The sequence below is a fragment of the Chrysemys picta genome, chromosome 4, assembly GCF_011386835.1.
Source record: "Chrysemys picta bellii isolate R12L10 chromosome 4, ASM1138683v2, whole genome shotgun sequence".
NCBI classification, from domain to species: domain Eukaryota; kingdom Metazoa; phylum Chordata; order Testudines; family Emydidae; genus Chrysemys; species Chrysemys picta.
In genome coordinates, this window is record NC_088794.1 from 106,684,859 (window position 1) to 106,704,120 (window position 19,262).

At 40.9% G+C, this 19,262-nt stretch overlaps 2 protein-coding genes across 8 annotated transcripts in view; both read left to right on the forward strand.

The window, feature by feature from the left end:
• The window catches only part of NUBPL (NUBP iron-sulfur cluster assembly factor, mitochondrial), a 171,365-nt gene that overhangs the window by 1,778 nt on the left and 150,325 nt on the right, over positions 1–19,262 (forward strand). For 3 of the 6 annotated variants that reach the window (XM_005285313.5, XM_065595438.1, XM_024101841.3), the window contains exons 2-3: positions 1,411–1,558; positions 6,208–6,242. The exons of 1 other annotated variant lie outside the window; for it this stretch is intronic. In XM_005285313.5, coding sequence (XP_005285370.2) covers positions 1,411–1,558; positions 6,208–6,242 — 183 coding nt within the window. The remainder of the gene's footprint in view (positions 1–1,410; positions 1,559–6,207; positions 6,243–19,262) is intronic. 2 more of the 6 variants (XM_042857474.2, XM_042857476.2) reach the window with 2 other exon arrangements.
• On the forward strand, positions 16,565–18,609 carry LOC135983435 (uncharacterized). 2 transcript variants are annotated; one of them, XM_065595437.1, is made up of 2 exons: positions 16,565–17,390; positions 17,990–18,609. In XM_065595437.1, the coding sequence occupies exons 1-2, from the start codon at positions 16,850–16,852 to the stop codon at positions 18,490–18,492; spliced, it is 1,044 nt and encodes a 347-aa protein (XP_065451509.1). In that variant the 5' UTR covers positions 16,565–16,849; the 3' UTR covers positions 18,493–18,609. The 2 variants fall into 2 exon arrangements, with proteins under 2 accessions (XP_065451509.1, XP_065451508.1); XM_065595436.1 differs by having other exon boundaries at positions 16,716–17,390; positions 17,987–18,609.

Genomic DNA, 19,262 nt, shown 5'->3' on the forward strand with positions numbered 1-19,262 from the left:
TGGCCAAACCAGACAGTCTCTATGTAAAAGGATAAATGGACACAAATCAGACATCAGGAATGGTAACATACAAAAGCCAGTAGGAGAACATTCAATCTCCCTGGACACTCAATAACAGATTTAAAAATAGCTGTTCTTCAACAACAACAACAAAAAAACTTGAAAAACAGACTTAAAAGTTTTTAAGGTGCCACTGGACTCCTCGTTATTCTAGAATGATTACTCCACTCCTTTGGAGTAATTGGTCAGGAATAAAGTCACATTTATTCTGGAATAGAGTGGCCATACAATACAGGGGAGTTATACCAGAGTAGCTTCAGCTCAATAGTTATTCTGCTATTGATATGCTGTCAGTTTCCCCCTGTAGACAAGACATTAGTCCAGCAACAGGACCCAGAGGAGGAGCTGCCAATGGTAGAGTGTTTCCTGGGTTGGCCCACAGACAATTCTTCAGAATTATAGTGTCTATTTGTTATACTTTTGTCTAAGATTGCCACTGGTGACAGGCAAGACATTGACTGGCATGTGTGTGTATATGTGTCAAACTCCTAGCTGAAATTCCTTATATACCATACAGTAGGGTGTCTGCAGGACATAAAAAATTATAGGATCTGATTCTGTTCTTGTGTAAAACCAGTATAAATCAGGAGTAATTCCAGTGACATTACGCATGTAAAACTGGTTTAGTTAGATTCAGATCAGAAGCAGGCCAAAAAAGTCTTATCAGTGTTAAAAATTACCCACTGTTGCTAATAGTGGTTCAGATTCATTGGTGTTAGTAATGTTGAGAACCCTACTGTAGAAGGGCCACCAGCACCCTCTGCCTTTTTAATCAGTGGGTCAGCTTGATTTGCTCTTCTGAGTAGGATTAGATGATATGGTGATTAAAATGCCAATGGCAGCTGGTGGACCATCTATACCCCACAGGTCCCAGCACCTGGATTCATATAAGTAAGCGAGAATCTCAACTTTCTTTCTTTCTTATAAACTGCTAGCTCACATGGTTGTAGAGAAAAGCACAAAATAAAAGAATCTAGAAGTTAGAAATTTCAGGATGTTTAAGTTAAACTTATAATTTTTTGGGTGTGCAGTTTGTGATTTTTGAACATTTTGAGGCTGGCAATACTTTACCAGTTATGCGCACTTGTAATTTCACTGACATCAGTTGGATCACTCCTGAATTAGGCCCTGATATTGCAAGATATATATGAGTAACTGTATACACAAGATAATTCCCACTGAATAAATAGGACTACTCACGTGCAAAAGTGTAGGCAGGGCCATTGAGTCTTAATGTGACTGTTGCTTTCCTGGAATCCAGCTTCTTTGAAATGTTTTCTTTCAAAGACTATAGGACTTGTACATCTGTAACAAAACAGTATCTATATTTTTTGTTTTTGTTTTGTTAAGTCATCAAGCACTAATGATGGGTTTCTAAAAGAAAAACGTGCTCAAATCATGTCTCGAGGACTTCCAAAACAAAAGCCAATAGAAGGAGTTAAGCAGGTACTGGTTTTTGCTTCTGGGAAAGGGGGAGTTGGAAAGTCAACAACAGCAGGTAAGTTTTTGTGTCTGCTCTGTCATCCATTTTTATTATTGTGCTGGTATTTATATCTGTTTTATAACATGTATAAGAGCTTGGTATATTTATACAAATACATTAATAAACAAAAAAATTACACAGGCAGTAAACAGCAAAATAAAAAGATGCATATTTATCTTTATTAAAGATCTGCAGTACAGCAATATTAGTAAAAACTAAAAGCATTTAAAAAATCTACTTTACTTTTCAGCTCTTAGGCAATTTTTTGAATTTAATTCAGTCTGAAACTGTGAAACCATACAAGTCAGTTTCACTTCTATGTAGTCTGCAAGAGTTTAAAAGGATACTGTCCGTTTGAATGTTTTTCATCTATAATTGTGCAAATAACACCTAAGATTATTTTAACAGTATTGCAGGGGGCAGAGGAGAAAGCGTCTGTCTGTCTTTCTGCATTTGACAATCACAACACTTCGTGTAAGAGTCAGTTTCACTGTGTACCTTGTAGACTTCATATGCCTTGATCCTATAGTCAAGTCATTTTGGATAGGCCCTTATACCTCTGCAGGGTCTCCCTGTGATCAAAGTAGCTCCACATGGATGCAGAGGTCTGCCTATAAATACACCATACTGCAGGATCAGGATCTAAGTTAGACCTCCATTGTGCAAGCTGCTCAGTGCAAGTGGACTTCTGACACACGTGGAGACTCATTTTCTTCAGTGGGAGTCAGGGATCTGCCCATGTAGGGAAGCTGGTAGGATAAGGACCTTTTGTCCATTTTCTCAGTTGTTTGTGTAAACATTACCCAAGGAAAAACAAAACCACAAAAATTGGTAGAGGGCCTCACAAGTGTATACAGTACCTGAAATGGCTTTGACTCCTTTTTTTTCCCATCTAACTTGATTTCAAACTAATGATTAACATTTAACTGTGATTCCTAGGCAATAGAACTATGATGTTACATTTGGGTTGATAACACTGCAGAGGTTTGTTTAATATTACTAATAAAAAAGTCTTGCTGACATTAAAGTTACTTGGGAAATATTTCTCTTTATATTAGCCTTTGTAAATACATTTAAAAATCTCTCTTCCAGAATCCATATTAAGAGGGTAATATCCCTGTAACTGAATGTTGCCTATTTTTTTTTAATATATATTTCTTGATGAAATCCTCAGATTTTTTGTTCAAAGTCTATATTCTAAATAAGATGGTCATAGCTCTACATACATATATAGTTCATTTTCTGGGTTGCCAGGCACGGAAAGGACAGGCTGTTAAATTAAAGAAACAAAAACAAAACACAGACATGTTTAATTTGGAATTGCCATAGTGATTGTAAACTGAAGTACGGATTGAGTGAATTTCCTTATTTTAGATTTCACCTCTCTACAGACACATCATGAAGAATAATCAATTTGTGCATTTCTTTACAATGTGCTTGCTGGCTGGTGATTGTAATTCACTGTTCTTAGTTAGGTTGGTGATAGTCTGGTTTGTAAAGTTGACTTTCCAACAATAAAAACAACTTACTCCTTTATGTCCACAAATGAACAAGCTGAATCCAGGGCTACTTATTGGTGTCTAGATTAAGTTAACTAAATTCTATTTTTTTTAAATATGGGCAGAGATTCCAGTTCTTTGACCATATAAATGGACTGCACTCTCAGACTACATAACAAAGTAATAAATATCGAAGATGTAGCTTAAATCTAAATTCACTGTCAAGGATTGGTGTTTTGGAGCTATAGTCTCCTTTCAATGGGTATTGCATATGTGTACTGAGAAGATAAAGCAGTCTCTGGGTGCTCATTTGTCAAAATGAGAATAAATTTCAGTGTTAAGATGAATATCTAAAGGTCAGATAATTGCAGAATTTTTATTCAGCCCATTACATCGCTGCTGAAATCTGGGATTAACTTGCCTTTAAAGTTGTGTACCCTGTCCTTTTTGTTAAAGGACGCTTGGGTAGATATTTCTACAGATGTATGTGACTGCTTTGCAGACCTCAGCATCCCATCCTATATCTCTGAGCCTCTGTTTACCTCATTTTTCATTGCTTAAGTATTCTTACATTCCGGCCTCAACCACCCCTCCATTTTAGGACAACTGGATGTGAGTCCCAGGGAAAGCCTATCCAAGGCCATTTCTTAATCAGCCATTGTGTTTATTGTTGAATGATGTTTCTCTCTTTTTCTCCCATTGCCCTATAACTTTTCTACTTTTACAAGAAGCTAAATCAACTTCCCAGTTTCTTCTGTCACTTTCACACACCTGATCTGGATCTTCTGGAAACAGCAGTTCCTAACAATGACTGAGAGGAGGTGCTATTTTGTGTGAAAAAGCTTTTCTTCCTCTTTTTTTATCCTTTTGGTGTTTCTCCTCTCCTGTACTATTTTCCATTCATCTATTATGTGGTTTATTTTTATTCCTTCCTACCTCTCTCTTCATGCCTCCATTCCACTTCCATTCCAGTTTTCCCTCTTGCCAGACTTTCTTCATGCAAAGATCTTAGCTCTGTTTTTGTAATTTATTTAAACTTTTCCTTGCCCTGCCAACCTTGCAACAAATCTATCTCGTCCTTCTTGTTACTAAAAAGACTGGAGCTGCTTTAGAGAATTGAACTTGGGTTTGTGGCCCTTTAAAAAAAAAATAAAAAAATTTTTTTTTAATAATGTATAAAGAAGGCCTAAAGAAGTTTTAATTTAAATTTTTTTTTTTTAATGCTTGTTTTTAACTTGGAACTATCAGGAAGGTCAAGTCATCTTCTGGTTTTGTTGAAGGACTTCTTGAGGGTCTTGTACCTTAGTTGAAGGTGTTGCGTTGTTGAATCTTTCATAAAAACATCCTTTCTTTCCAAGTACTAGAGTTAAATAAAGGTTGACACAAACAAACAAAAATATAAAAACTGTAAACCATCTGACTAAAAGTCCTTCTCAATTGCTCAGTGTTCAGTCTCTTGTCAAATTTCACAAGTTCTTAAGTTGCTTCCACACTAGAGTTGGGTGGACAATGGTTTTCCCATCCTGTGAAAATTTTTCACTGGTTCAAAAATGTTCCTGTTCTGCATTGTGGCGAACGTGAGACCTTTTGAAATAAGTAAGAGAGTGAGACAGACAGACCTACCCAACAGAGAACAGCAAATAGCCTGGCTATTAGGATGATTCAGATCACCGATTTGAACCTAGGTCTCCATATCCTAGATGAAAGCCCTAGCCACCATGCTGATGTGCTAATGTCTCTGTTTCTCTCTGGTTTTGGCCAGAAATTCCAAACTGGACCTGAGAAACCTTTCTTGAGTAAATTTTGTCAAAACTGGAATGTTCCTGCAAAAGTTCGTTTTGATGAATCTGCTTTTATTGTCTCCCCCATTGTTGAAAATTTCCCAAACAGCACTGCTACAGATGCTTCCAGGGTAGATAAGATTTGAAATTTAAAGTAACAATCAAGCAAAAACCTGGTTTTGTTCCTGTAACAGAAAATGTCAACATCTCTTTTTTTTTTGTTTTTTGTTTTATTTTTTTTTAAATAATCATATGCAAACAAAAAATGGCACAAGCCTGTTTTTAACGGTGCAGGTCACTGGTCACTAAATTTAAAAGGGTTAGTGGAGAGCATGGTAAGTAAATCTATATGATTTTTTTTTTTTTTTTTTTAAGTACAACCTGTTACGCCTTTAAAAAATCAAATTGGTATTAAATTCTCTAACAGAAATCACACAGATTTTTCTCAAGCTTTTCTTTTGGTAGAGTACATTTTGAAAAACCTTTTTTTTATTTTGCACGGTCTCTTAGAAATTAAAGGCTTGCCTTCTTGCATTATTAATTCAAGCTATGACTCGAGTTTTGCCCCTAATCTGATTCCATTCACCCACAAATCCCTAGTTTGAGTTAAGTGGTGCTTTAAGATAAAACTAGTTAGCCCTTTAGGGAGTGTGGGGGTGTTGAAGCTCAAGTGCTGCTAATGCTGGAACTGATCATGCAATGGGGATGCAGCATCTTGAGTTACAACAACATGCATCTGACGACGTGGGCATTCACCCACGAAAGCTTATGCTCCAATACATCTGTTAGTCTTAAAGGTGCCACAGGACTCTCTGTTGCTTTTAACAACTCATCAGATGCTAATGCAGTCACTATGTGCTGCTGATAAAATCACTGTATAGCTCCTGTGTTGTTTTGCGGTGTGGTCATTCTACTCTCACTGGAGCTAGGTGGTTAACTCAAGTGTACTGACTTGAGCTAAGGGCTTGTCTACACTGGCAGTTTACAGTGCTGCAACTTTCTCGCTCAGGGGTGTGAAAAAACAACCCCCTGAGCGCTGCACGTTTCAGCGCTATAAAGTGCCAGTGTAGACAGTGCACCAGCGCTAGTAGCCATTCCCCTCGTGAAGGTGGATTTTTTTTTTCTTTTTTTTCCCCCCTTATGCCGCGACTACACAGCCATGTTAAAGCACTGGCCGTGGTCAGTGCTTTAACATTGCCAGTGAAGTAATGCCCAAACTATTGCAGTGAAGACAAGCCTTAAGAACTAAACCGGCAATTATAATCACATGTTCAATATTTATATTAGATGTCTCTTCCCTTCTTGTGGAGGTTGATAAAATTGTAAAATATTTGGGAAATAAAATTCTGCTGTTAACTTTTTTTTTTTTTTCCCTTCCTTACAGTAAACATAGCCCTTGCATTAGCAGCACATGATTCGGTAGGTGAACAATTAGTTATCAAACTTAAAATAAACCTAGTTTGTCGTGAGTGTTGTAAATAAAAAGTTACTATTGGGGGCCGCTAGTTAAATGAAATCAAAGTATTTACTCTGAATAAATTCCTTTATTTTTCATAGCATTTTACATTTGATGTTGATTTGTTTATTATGTTGGCATAGTGAATGAGTCAGTAGTCCTGATCCTTCACTTAGGTTTGCTAGCACTCTCCTCTGCCCCTATCAGTGTCTCAGTGAGTTTGCTGGATTCTGCAAGGGCACGTAGGTCCATACTAGTGACTGTTGGCACAGGCTTGAGTCTATGTTTTCATTATACCAATTTGGAAAAAAAGTTGTGTAGATGATAGATAATGGTAACAGAGGTTTATTCTTCTACGGGAGAAATTAATATACAAAAATACTTGAAATGAAAGGCTGAAGAAAAAGGAACTAAATGTCTCCCTGAAGCCTTAAAGTCAGTTATTTGTAAAGACTAACACAAGATGATTACTGTAACTAGTGGGTGATATCACAAAGCTAAGACTGTAATTTCAGGTCAGAAATGGGCAGCTGGAACCAGTGTACTCTTAAGAATAAGAGGGCTTTATTATGCTCATCAGCCACTGTAAATTGAGAAAAACAACGAGGTGTCCTTGTGGCACCTTAGAGACTAACACATTTATTTGGGCATAAGCTTAAGTGGGCTCTAACCCACAAAAGCTTATGCCCAAATAAATGTGTTAGTCTCTAAGGTACCACAAGGACTCCTTGTTGTTTTTGCTGACAGACTAATACGGCTACCACTCTGAAACCTGTAAATTTGGAGTAGTTCCGTTGAAGTAAGTCAACTCAGAAGTAGGCCAAGTTCTTTGTGTCTTATGCAAGTCTCCATTATATCTAAGAGCAAAGGAAGATCTATAAAATACTGTTTGTATGGATAAGGCATTAGCTGCTGTATAGAGCAAATACATATAGGACTAGATTCAGAAAGAAACTTAGGCATGATGATGCCTAAATTGTAAGTACCTGCAAAATCACTGGGATTCATCAAGCCTAAGTTAGGCGCCTAGGGCTCCTTATACAATGAATGGGGAGATGTCTACATCTCCAAATAGGATGCACAAAAGCCAGCACGCTGGGTAACAACCTGCCTAAGCTAGCCAATGGGAGGTGCCAATGTGAAGGTTGTGTTCTAAGCACTACCCCCTGGCAGTTTGGAGCCCAAGTCCAGGTGGAAGGAAAGCGCTTCCCTCTGTTTGGGATTCTCAGCTGCAAACTCTTTTCGGGGTTAGATGCATATGCTGCTTTTACAAGAAGCTAGGGGAGAACAACAACTTCCCTCATAACCTTTAGCCCAGTGGTTAGGGCTCTCACTTGGGATGTGGGAGATGCCCCAGCTCAAGTTCCTCTTCCATTGGAGATGGGATTTGAACAGGGAGTTGCAGTCTCTGAAGGGAATGCCCTATCCACTGGGTTATGGGATAATCTGGTGTAAGGCTCTGCCGGTCACTTCTGTTGAAGTTGTTCCACAATTGATAAATAATTAAAAAAAAAAAAAGTCATTGGAGCAGGGAGCTGGATTCTGGATCTCCCATTTCCCTGGTGAGTGCTCTAACTACAAAGCTAGGGAGTCATCCTCATGCTTGTTCTCTTTTTCTCTCTGGCCCAATGAGTTTTTCATTATTTTATGCACAGTGGAACAGTTTCAACAGGAGAGATTGAGGGAGCACATCATCAGAATATCCCATTGCCCACTGGTTAGGACATTCACCTGAGAGGTGGGAGATACCTGTTCAAATCTCTTCTTCCGCTCAGGAGGATGGGCTACATGAACTGGGGGTCTCACTCATCCTAGGTGAGTACTCTAACCACTGGGTTAAAACTTAAGAAGGAGTTGGTCCTCTTCCCCTGTCATGTAGTGAAAGTAGTTTTTTTGTTTTGTTTTTGATTTCTGTAAGGTTCTGCTGTTACTGGGGTTTTGGTGTGGTAATGTTAGCAGACCTGCCTGGCAATGGTGAATGTTGTACTTTTCTAACACATGTTTATACATTTTTTATTTAATCAAGAAAGTTTGTTTCTGTTACTGCTTCACATCATACAATGTATATTCAAAATAATAAGGTGAACACATGAGCAGGGACAATTAGGAATTAGTATGCACAGACTTTCCCTCAATATAGTTATCTATATTAGTTCAAACTTCAATCACTTTTTTACATCAATCTATACAGTCTTAGATTAAATCTCAGGTAAAACTTCCTAACTGTAAGAACAGTAGGACAATGGAACAGACTGCCTAGGGAGGTTGTGGAAGCTTCTTTCCCTGAAGTTTTTAAAAAGGAGGCTGGATAGCCATTTGTCTTGGGTGGTTTAGACAACAAATCCTGCAGTTTGGCAGCGGGTTAGACTAGATGACCCTTGTGGTCCCTTTCTAACCCTATGATTCTATACTGTGAATAATATCCCTCCCCCATTTTATAAGTGGTCATGTCATTCATAAGTACATTGTATTGGTACTAAAATTCCACACCTCTCCCCAAACACCCTACCTGCCCCCATACCTCACCCCCCAGCACATTCATAAAGGTACTATTCCCTCTCTTCCATTGGGCCATACAAGTCCACAATGTGGGAACACAAAGCATCTCTGACCTCTGTGGCCTGGATGCATCCAGCTCCAGATGTGGTAGGTGCACTTTCTGGCTGAATGTACTGATTCAGTGGCCCCTCATTGTCATAGTTCTGTTCAGAGGGAGATGGCTCGCCTCTGGCTTCACAAAGATTGTGAGGAGCACAGCAAGCCACGGTAATGTGGACAGCGTCGATGACACTGGCATCCAAATGGTTCTATAAACGTCTCCAATGGGATTCAATCTCCCAAAAGCACATTGAACAACCATTCTGCACCTGCTGAGTGTGTAATTAAATCCTCTTTTGCCAGGGCCTCTGAAATCAGGGTATGGATTCATAAGCCTAGTAAAAAAGGAGGTATGCAGGGTCCCCCGGAATAACAGTGGGGACAGTAACTCCATTTATGACAATGTCACTTGGTGGGAATTCTCTCACCCTGTCCGTGAGTGTAGACTTGTGATCAGTGGAAAACCTGGGCATCATGACTTTTCCAGTGCAACCCACATTGATGTTCATAAATTGCCCTCTGTGGTTCACAAGAACCTACATAACAATGGAGTTAGTACCTTTTGCAGCTTTCTGTCTTGTACCAGCTTTACAGCTATGTTCATTTTTTAACCTTTTAGTTCTGTGTCTATCAAACACCTCCTCGGTCTTCCTCTATTTCTAGTTCCTTGCATTCTGGTATGTATCATCATGAACGATCTCCAGTCTTCTTCCTTGAATTGTTATTCCCCACAGCCAGGTCATATCTGCAGTCAATATATTTCGTTTATCTGCTTTCTGACTTGTTCAGCAGTATTGGCACAACAGTTGTCTCATATATGCTTCATGATTCTTGAAATGTCTTCAGACTTTCAGATCTTCCAGAATTTTCCAAATGCAGTAGTGGCTAGTCCAATTTTTCTTTATATGTCATCTTGACAGTTCCCATTATCTGTGCTGATCTTCAATCCAAATTTTTTGCCTTTTGCCTACCTTGTGAGTTATTCTCTGTAAATCCTTGTAGATGTATACACCTCTCTGTGGCATCCCATCCTTGTCTCGGGCAGCTTAGCAGTATCTGCTCTTTGTTTTCCTATTCCTTAGGGGTCTTTGTCATATGACCAAGACTGGAGTCATGTAATACACCCATTCTCTGAGCTATGTTGTTAGCATGTAATAACTAAAACAGTCTCTTCCCAATCTCTCAGTGGGTCACAGTTTTTCTTTTCTGTGGTCTGGGTGCTTTGCTGTTTCAACTCTTGACTTCCTCCTCCCAGCCTCCTATTGGACAAACTTAGAATTTCTGTCTCCCACGTGGCAAACAGTCTCCCTCTCCCCCCGTCACCTTTGGTCTGACTTCCATTGTCCACAACCAAACAAACCTCAGCCTCCCTGGCTACTTTTCCAGCTTTTTTCCCTATAGAGCAATGAGGTTTCCCAGGACCCTTTTCCTGGGGTTGCAGCCTTTCTGACTTTGACGGGTCCAGAAAGGTGTACCAGCCTGTTTCTCTTAGGAGCCCAGACCCAACTCAACCAGCTCTCCAACTTGTCCTTGCTGTCTCCAGCAGCATTTCCTTGCTCCTGACTCCTGGCCCTCATTGCTCTCTCTGAGTTTTCAACACTACTTGTATTTTCCTTTTTGATTTCCTCCCCATAGCTGCGTTTATTGTTGTTATAATTAAATTTCCCTTTTTAGGAGGAATTCAGTCCCTTACAAAGCCCAGGCATAGGCAGCTGGTGAAAATATTGTTTGGGAGGTGGACGAGAGAGCAGGCCCTACTCTGCCCTGCACTCACCCTACAGTGGTGGCTCTGTCTTGGGGGACTGAGACAATCACCTCCGTATCTCCCCCTTCTTATGAGACTCTCCTCCCTCTTGCCCTCTCAGTCACCTCAGGATCCACCTCCTTCCCCCAGAACTCTTGCCCCCTTCCAGCAAACCTTCATGGAAGCACGGCTCAGGAGCCATCTCTTCCTGGTGACACTGAGGAATCTAGTTCCACCTGTTGGGAATTCAGTGTGCAGGTGGGGACCTCCCCCTGTAGTGCTCCACTCTGTCACCTTCCTGGCCCTGGAGCCACCAGACATGGAGCTTCGCCTGCTGAACTGGGCAGGCAGTGGGGTAGCTCAGAAAATAGATATTGAGGGGATGAGACCTCTCTAGCCCAAGCCACCTATGAGTCCAGATTCCCTCCTTTTAATCATTCAGGTAATTAGTCCAGGTGTATTGGCCCCAGATCCCTCTTAAGGGGCCAGTCAGCCTGTGACAATCTCCCTTGGTCAATACTTTGAGATCAACATTGTCTACACGCCTGAAGTTGTGTACTGTCCTTCCACATAATATGACTACTCCTGTTTCATCTCTCAGTGCTACAACCATTGATGCTTCCAGTACCAAGTTGAAAAAAAATCTGGTAGTAACATGCATCCTTGTCTCACTCCTACAGTTGTCCTGAACCATTCCATTATCTTGTTTACTCTCACTGCACTCCTCGACTTGCCATAGATGTTTTCCATCTGCTTGATCAGTTTCTCAGGAATGCAATACATTTTTAAAACTTAACTGACTAAAACCCTATCTGCCAAATGGTCTCAGAAGCCGGTTTGAAGTCAATAAAGTTGTTATAGCAGCTTTGGTTGTGTTCTGTGTACTCCTTCGATATCTGTTTTATCACAAATAGCTGATATTTTGTACTGGTTCTAAATCCAGCCTGTTACACAGAAGCAGTGCTTGCAGAGGATCTCTTCATTTGCTTCTGCAATGTCTTGGTGAATGCTTTTCCTGGCATTCTCAATAAGCTGATTTCTCTTTGGTTCATGGACTCACTTACCTCCCTTCTTTATAGATTGATACTATTATTGCTTTCCCCTATTAGCTCAGCACATGCTCTTCTTTGTAAATCTTGTGGAACAGCTTGTGCATTGTCTTTCCTCTGTGTTTCTCACCTGCTTGCAACAGCTCTGTGGTTATGTTGTCATTTTCCAGCACCTTTTTTCTTTTTCAGACTTTCTATCGAGATCTTTACTACTTTTTTTTCTAATAATTCTGGTATCTGCTCTCCCTCATTTGTATTGGGAAGCTTCTCGAAGTCCATTTCTTCTACTGTGTTCTGCACATTTTACAGCTCTTCAAAATATTCTTTAATTGCTTATTCTTTGCTCGTTCATCCTCAGTTATTTACTTGAGCTTTTCTTTCACTGCCATCTTCAACTGGTATGTCTGACTCAGTTCTCTTATCTTTCTCTTTATGTATTCTTCACATTGTTTGCTTATCCAGTTGTTTCTGTCTCTCCCCGCTTTCTGTTTTTATCTCTCTGGTCAACCTATTGTACTCATCTCTTAGACTAGTGTCTTCCTTTGCACTCTACTTCAGCTTCCTACACTTATCACTCAACTTCAGCATTTCATCCGTTATCCACCCTACTTTCTTTGTTTTGGCCCAATGCATGTTCAGCTGCTCTTGTAATCCCATTTTTTACACTGTTCCATGTCTCTTAAACATTAATTTTTTCTTTCACCAGTGACTTGATGTTTTGCTTCATGGCTTTTTTTGTATTTTTTGATTTATGTCTGGCTCTTTCAATTTGTCCATGTCATAAATCTTAGTTCTCGGCACTTTTTAGGTGGTTCTCAGTCTCGACTTCATTGATGCCAACACTAATATATGATCTGATACTGGCCACAAATGATCTGCATGACAACACGCTTGATTTCTATCTGCAATTCACAAATACAAAGTCTGTCATCTCTTTGTTTGCCCATCAGGTGATATCCAATCCATTTCCTCTGCAGCTTTCTTTGTTGAAATAGCCCTGTTTGTTATTACAAGGTTGTTGATTAGGCAGGAATTTAGTGGCTTTTCTTCTCGTTTGTTTTCTTCACGGAGTCCAAATCTGTCTATTGCTGGAGCCCAGGAATTCCAGTCCAGTCCTACTTTTGCATTAAAGCGTCCCATCTCTATTACACTTTTTGCCTTCAGTGTATGAGGTGATATCATGTGAAATGCCTTAAGAGCCTGGCTTGCCTTCTGCTTTAGCACCAGTGCAACTCCATCCTAGTGTCTACCATCAGTTCATTGTGATAGAATTGTCCTTTGCCTTCCCATCTTGTTTCGCATAGACCAGTGATTTCCCAATCGTATCTTTTCAATTCGTAGATCATTACTTCAAGTGCTCCAGCATGGTCTAATGTTCTTATATTCCATGTTCCTATACATGTCTTATCCTTCAAGTTCATCATGTAATTCCCTTTTTTGTGTGTTGTTGTATTTGTTCTGATCGCATTCTTTTCACACATACCCCCACCTTGGTTTCTGAGTAATGAACACGTTGGCCCTTGTTTATCTGGGCGATGAGCAAGCTGGCTTGCTTTTGTTTCTCCTTCCATTCTTCGTTTTTTGCCAAGTATTCAACCATGACTTCTTGGCTTTCTGCTTGATCAGTGTATCGTAATTTGTTTGCAACACTGCTGTAAGCTATCCACTAGCTTGCTATAGCACTTTCTGCCTTGTTATACTTTTGGAAGTTGTTTTGCTGGCTTCACCGTTGGAGACTTTTGTGCACTGGGTGGGCCAGACATGCCCTTTCACTAGTGTTTGTTACTATTAGTTACCCTCAGTAGATTTAGCATTCAAGCCAAGGCAAGGTCCCAAGGTGTGGCCCTGTGATGCACACACAACCACCCAGACCACTGGTGAGAGTTGAGTGAGTTGCCAGGACCAGGTGCAAGCAAACCACCTCTGTGGGTGTGGTTGTTTGTTATGCAGAGTTGCTACCTTTTGAACTCACCTCACATAACCCACCCCTGACTAATTAAACAGAAAATAATTTAATTTTAAACAGGATTTCATTTAAGTATCTAATGAAAACGTCATGTCCAATATAAAGTGTGTTTTTTTTTTTTTTTTTTTTTAAATGCAAGGCCAGAAAGGCTAGGAATGTAGTCTTGACTTAGTGCTGGCTCCTCCAACTTGTAGCACCCGTGGGTTACCTGTTATATATGGATTAGTTAATTAGTGCTAAGAATTGTGCAAGCTCTTGCAGCTGTGCTGAGATGTATAAATCTATACTTTTAGGGAGGTAACTTAAGTTTTACTCTTGTGTCCTATTTTTAATTGCTTGCTTAGTTTTGACAGACGATTCTTCTAGTTCCTTTGATGTAGCAGCAGTTAGTTCTGCTCCCCCAGGAGCACTCAAAAGAATTTTTGGTTTTTATGCCAGTTGATTCGTATTCAGAATGGAATGACTATTTATGAAAGCTACATGGCCAGAGACAATTTTATAGTTGAAACAACTTGAATTAATAGATGCCAGCAATAATAGGATTGAGATTGCTTGTTTATGAACAGAGTATTTTAGTGAGCAAACACCAGCTGTGCGTGACTAAGGATGGCACAAATCCAGTTGGGAGACTGTATGTTTATCCTGTCACTATGAGGCAAACTCTGTAGTCAGCTGCCTTTAGAATCTCCTCTTCTTCCCAAGAAAATTTACATTCCGAAGTAAAGAGTGAAACCATTTATTATGGTGTGAGGGGCAGAGGAGCCATGGGTAAAACAGTATGGAACAAATTAGCGTTTAAGTTTAAGCAAATGGCTTCTGCGTAGAGTAGTTTGATTACGTAATGGGCAAGTATCTGATTTTACATATTCTAACCTGCTCCCTGAAAAGGGAGTTTGTCAAGTAGATTGGCACCAAAATTTGTGCTACTTTAAATTTGTCATTTTTAGGGAATAGACTTTGGTTTCCATAGCAAATCATTTGGTTGCAAAAGAAATATAAAAGCATTTTTAATATAAGGACTTTCAATATTTTGTTGTGTTGTTAAAGAAGCAGCCAACCAGCAGAAGGAGCTCCAGTTAACATATGCATCTTAAACAACAACTGTTTTATTATCTTCATTATCGCACAGTGAAATTATAAACATAAACACATTGCCTCATAATGCAGGAGAAATGGGGAAAAGTTAATGATTAGCTAAATGGAGAAGTACAGCAAACACAGTTGGAGAAAAGTGTATTCAGCTATTAAGACAGTATTGTAAACAATGTAAAATGGAAAAACAAAAAGGGAAGAACTTTTAAATGAATACAAAATTCATATATTATGTATAAATATTGTGTGATTAGAGCTAATTCTTGTGGGTTTTATTTTGTTTCAAAGCTTGTTTCTTGGTTAAAGAAAAATAGGTGTTTGAGAAAAATATAAATGGTTCATAATCCACCTTTTTTTTTTTTTTTTTTTTTTTTTTAAATCTTTGCAGTGAAGTTAGTCCTGCATAGAGCTGGGTGAATAATATATACAAAAGAATACTTTATTAGAAAAAATGTCATTACTTTTGTATATATATGCTAATATTCATATTGTTTGCCCAGCTCTATAAAATGGGCAAATGATTAGAGAAACAAGGACATAGGTTAATTTAATTGAAAACTATCCCCAAATGCATTGAATATCTCAGAGGTAGGCAAATAGTCTTGTGACATCAGTCTCTTACAATGGAAATGAATGTGATATCACTTGTCTCTCTCAGAATCCAGTAACTTTCTACTAGGTTCCTCAGAGACGTTTTGTACTTACTTATTTAAATACAGGTATCTGAAATAACTAGCATATGTGTTTTTTAGGGTTGTGGGGTGTGTGTGTGTGTGTCCTAATATGGATCCTATCCTGCAATCTGTTGGTGGGGTCCTGTCCTGCAGTCTCTTGCTGGTTAAATATTCATTAAAATAATTTGAGGTGTACTTGTCTCAGGATGCCATTATTGATTTTTCCATGCTTGAGAGTCCTCCTCTTATTGCCAGGCCATGAACTTACTGTATTTCCTAGGGTATGAGACCTTGTACCCCCATTTTTTAATAACAGAATAGAGATTAAATTCCATTTCCTTTTCTATTGAAAGCATACATCAAATTGCCTCACATCCATTAAAAATGGATTAGGTATGGGAAGATACAAGAGTTTATTTATGAGCATGTAAAATTAGAACTGCAGTGTAAAGCTGTTCAGTCAGTTCAGGATATCTTGAGGTAACACTCCCAATAAGCCAAGAAATTCTGAAGTATTTGGATTTTGCATATTAATTAATAATGTACAAAATACTTTGTAAATGTTTCTAATCTATAAAAGTCTGTTTTTGGTAGTCTATCCATGAGACGCACTTCAGAAAATGGGTGAAGGAAAAGTCTCATGTGAAATTCAAGAGAAACTGTTTTTTCTTGATATTATCAAAATCAGCTGTTGGAAGTTTAGCAAATAACATGAGTTGAGTGGCTGAATATTTATAATGTGAAGAAAAGTTTATGCCCAATTTCTACCCTTCTTTCCCCCAGGGTCTGCAGCATTGCTAACCACAAGGCCTTGCTCTCTATACATTGATGGTTGTTTTTTATTATTTTTGCTTATAGAGTAAGGAGTTTTTTAATTGCTATTGGTGTTAATAATACTAGTATCCTTCTGTAAATTTAGAAGAAACTGTGTACACTGACTAGGAGATGTAAATTATAGTTGATTAAGAGGTTTTGGCAGTGCTGAGAAGGGTAAGGAAATTACAGGTCTTGTGTGGGTCAGCTCCTATTGCAGTTCCTGCTGACCTACAAGTGAGAGACCAAGGCCTGGTCTACACTACGGGTTTAGGTCGACTTTAGCAGCGTTAAACCGAATTAAGCCTGGACACGTCCACACAACGAAGCCCTTTCTTTCGATTTAAAGGGTCCTTTAAACCGGTTTCTTTACACCACCTCTGACGAGGGGATTAGCGATAAAACCGGCCTTTGCGGGTCGGAATTGGGGTAGCGTGGACGGAATTCGACGTTATTGGCCTCCGGGAGCTATCCCACAGTGCTTCATTGTGACCGCTCTGGACAGCACTCTCAACTCAGATGCACTGACCAGGTAGACAGGAAAAGACCCGCGAAGGTTTGAATTTCATTTCCTGTTTGCCCAGCGTGGAGAGCACAGGTGACCACACAGAGCTCATCAGCACAGGTAACCGTGATGGAGTCCTCCCAGGATCGCAAAAGAGCTCCAGCATGGACCGAACGGGAGGTACGAGATCTGCTCGCCATATGGGGAGATGAAGCAGTGATAGCTGAACTCCGTAGCAGTAAAAGAAATGGAAAAGTATTAGAAAAGATCTCCAAGGCCATGAAGGACCGAGGCCATAACAGGGACACACAGCAGTGCCGCGTGAAAATTAAGGAGCTACGGCAAGCTTACCACAAAGCCAGAGAAGCAAACGGAAGGTCCGGGGCAGAGCCGCAAACTTGCCGCTACTACGCGGAGCTGCATGCGATCCTAGGGGGTGCAGCCACCACTACCCCAACCGTGTGCTATGACTCTCTCACTGGAGAAACACACAGGGAAGACGGTTCGGGGAACGAGGAAGATGACGATGGAGGTACTGTAGGTAGCTCACAGCAGCAAGGAAGCGGAGAAACCGGTTTTCCCAACAGCCAGGATATGTTTGTGACCCTGGACCTGGAACCAGTAACCCCCGAACTCACCCAAGACCCTCAGGGCACACAGGAGACCTCTGGTGAGTGTAACTTTGTAACTATTTGTAAACATTACAAAAAAAAAAGCAAGCGTGTTTAATGATTACTTTGCCCTGGCAATCGCGGCCAGTACATCTACTGGAAAAGTCTGTTAACGTGTATGGGGATGGAGCGGAAATCCTCCAGGGATCTCCAGAAAGCTCTCCTGGTTGAAATGGGGTGATTTTTATTAAGGGGACATTCAGAGGCGCCCGTTCCTGCTCTTCTGACCAGAAATGTTCCCCGCTGTTAACCACACGGTGGGGGGAGGGGTGAAGTGATCATCCCAGAGAATCGTGTGTGTGTGTGTGTGGGGGGGGTGGTTTACTTGTGTTTGTGCCGCATGTTAACCGGGAAACCGCAGCCCCCTCCTTTTACATTGAAACCCCATTTTAAATGGACAACCCAATTCATCCTTGATATGGGAAATGCGCTGCTGTTTGCAACCTTTCCCGCATGTTAAGAAGGTTAAAAAAGCCAAAACACTGTGGCCTACCATGGCTGCCTGCAAGCCGAAATATGCGATCTTGTAATGAAAGAGTGTACCCATTGTTCTCTAAAATGTGTCTTTTTTAACCACCTCTCCCTTCTCCTCCAGCAGCTGCAAATGTTTCTCCTTCGCAGAGGCTCGTGAACATTAGAAAGAGAAAACGTAGGACGAGGGACGATATGTTCACAGAGCTGCAGATGTCCGCCCATGCTGATAGAGCACAGCAGAATGCGTGGAGGCAGTCAATGTCGGAGATGAGAAAAGCCCAATATGAACGAGAGGAGAGGTGGCGGGCTGAATCGCGGGATGAACAGAGCAAGTGGCGGGCTGAAGACGATAGGTGGTGTCAGCTTGCAGACAGACGGCAAGAGGCAATGCTCCGTCTGCTGGAGCATCAAACTGATATGCTCGAGCGTATGGTTGAGTTGCAGGAAAGGCAGCAGGAGCAGAGACCGCCGCTACAGCCCCTGTGTAACCAACAGCCCTCCTCCCCAAGTTCCATAGCCTCCTCACCAAGACGCCCAAGAACACGGTGGGGGGGCCTCCGTCCACCCAGTCACTCCACCCCAGATGATCGCCCAAGCATCAGAAGGCTGGCCTTCAATAAGAGTTAAAGTTTTAAAATGCAGTGTCCTTTTCCATCCCTCCTCCCCCACCCATCCCAGGCTACCTTGGCAATTATCCCCCTACTTCTGTGAGGAACTAATAAAAAATGCATGAATGTGAAAAAACAATGACTTTATTGCCTCTGCAAGCGGGAGGGGAGGGTAGGGTGGGGTGGTTGGTTTACAGGGAAGTAGAGTGAACTGGGTCGGGGGGGGGGGGGGTTTGGAGGGTTCATCAAGGAGAAACAAACAGAAGTTTCACACAGTAGCCTGGCCAGTCACAAAACTCGTCAACTTCTCTGATGCGCACCGCGCCCTGCTGTGCTCCTCTAACTGCCCTGGTGTCTGGCTGCGCGTAATCAGCGGCCAGGCGAGTTGCCTCAACCTCCCACCCCGCCATAAATGTCTCCCCCTTACTCTCACAGATATTGTGGAGCGCACAGCAAGCAGCAATAACAATGGGGATATTCTTTTCGCTGAGGTCTGAGCGAGTCAGTAAGCTGCGCCAGCGCGCTTTTAAACGTCCAAATGCACATTCCACCACCATTCGGCACTTGCTCAGCCTGTAGTTGAACAGGTCCTGACTCCTGTCCAGGCTGCCTGTGTACGGCTTCATGACCCATGGCATTAAGGGGTAGGCTGGGTCCCCAAGGATCACGATAGGCATTTCAACATCACCAATGGTCACTTTCTGGTCCAGGAAGAAAGTTCCTTCCTCCAGCTTTCGAAACAGAGCAGAGTTCCTGAAGATGCGAGCATCATGTACCTTTCCTGGCCAT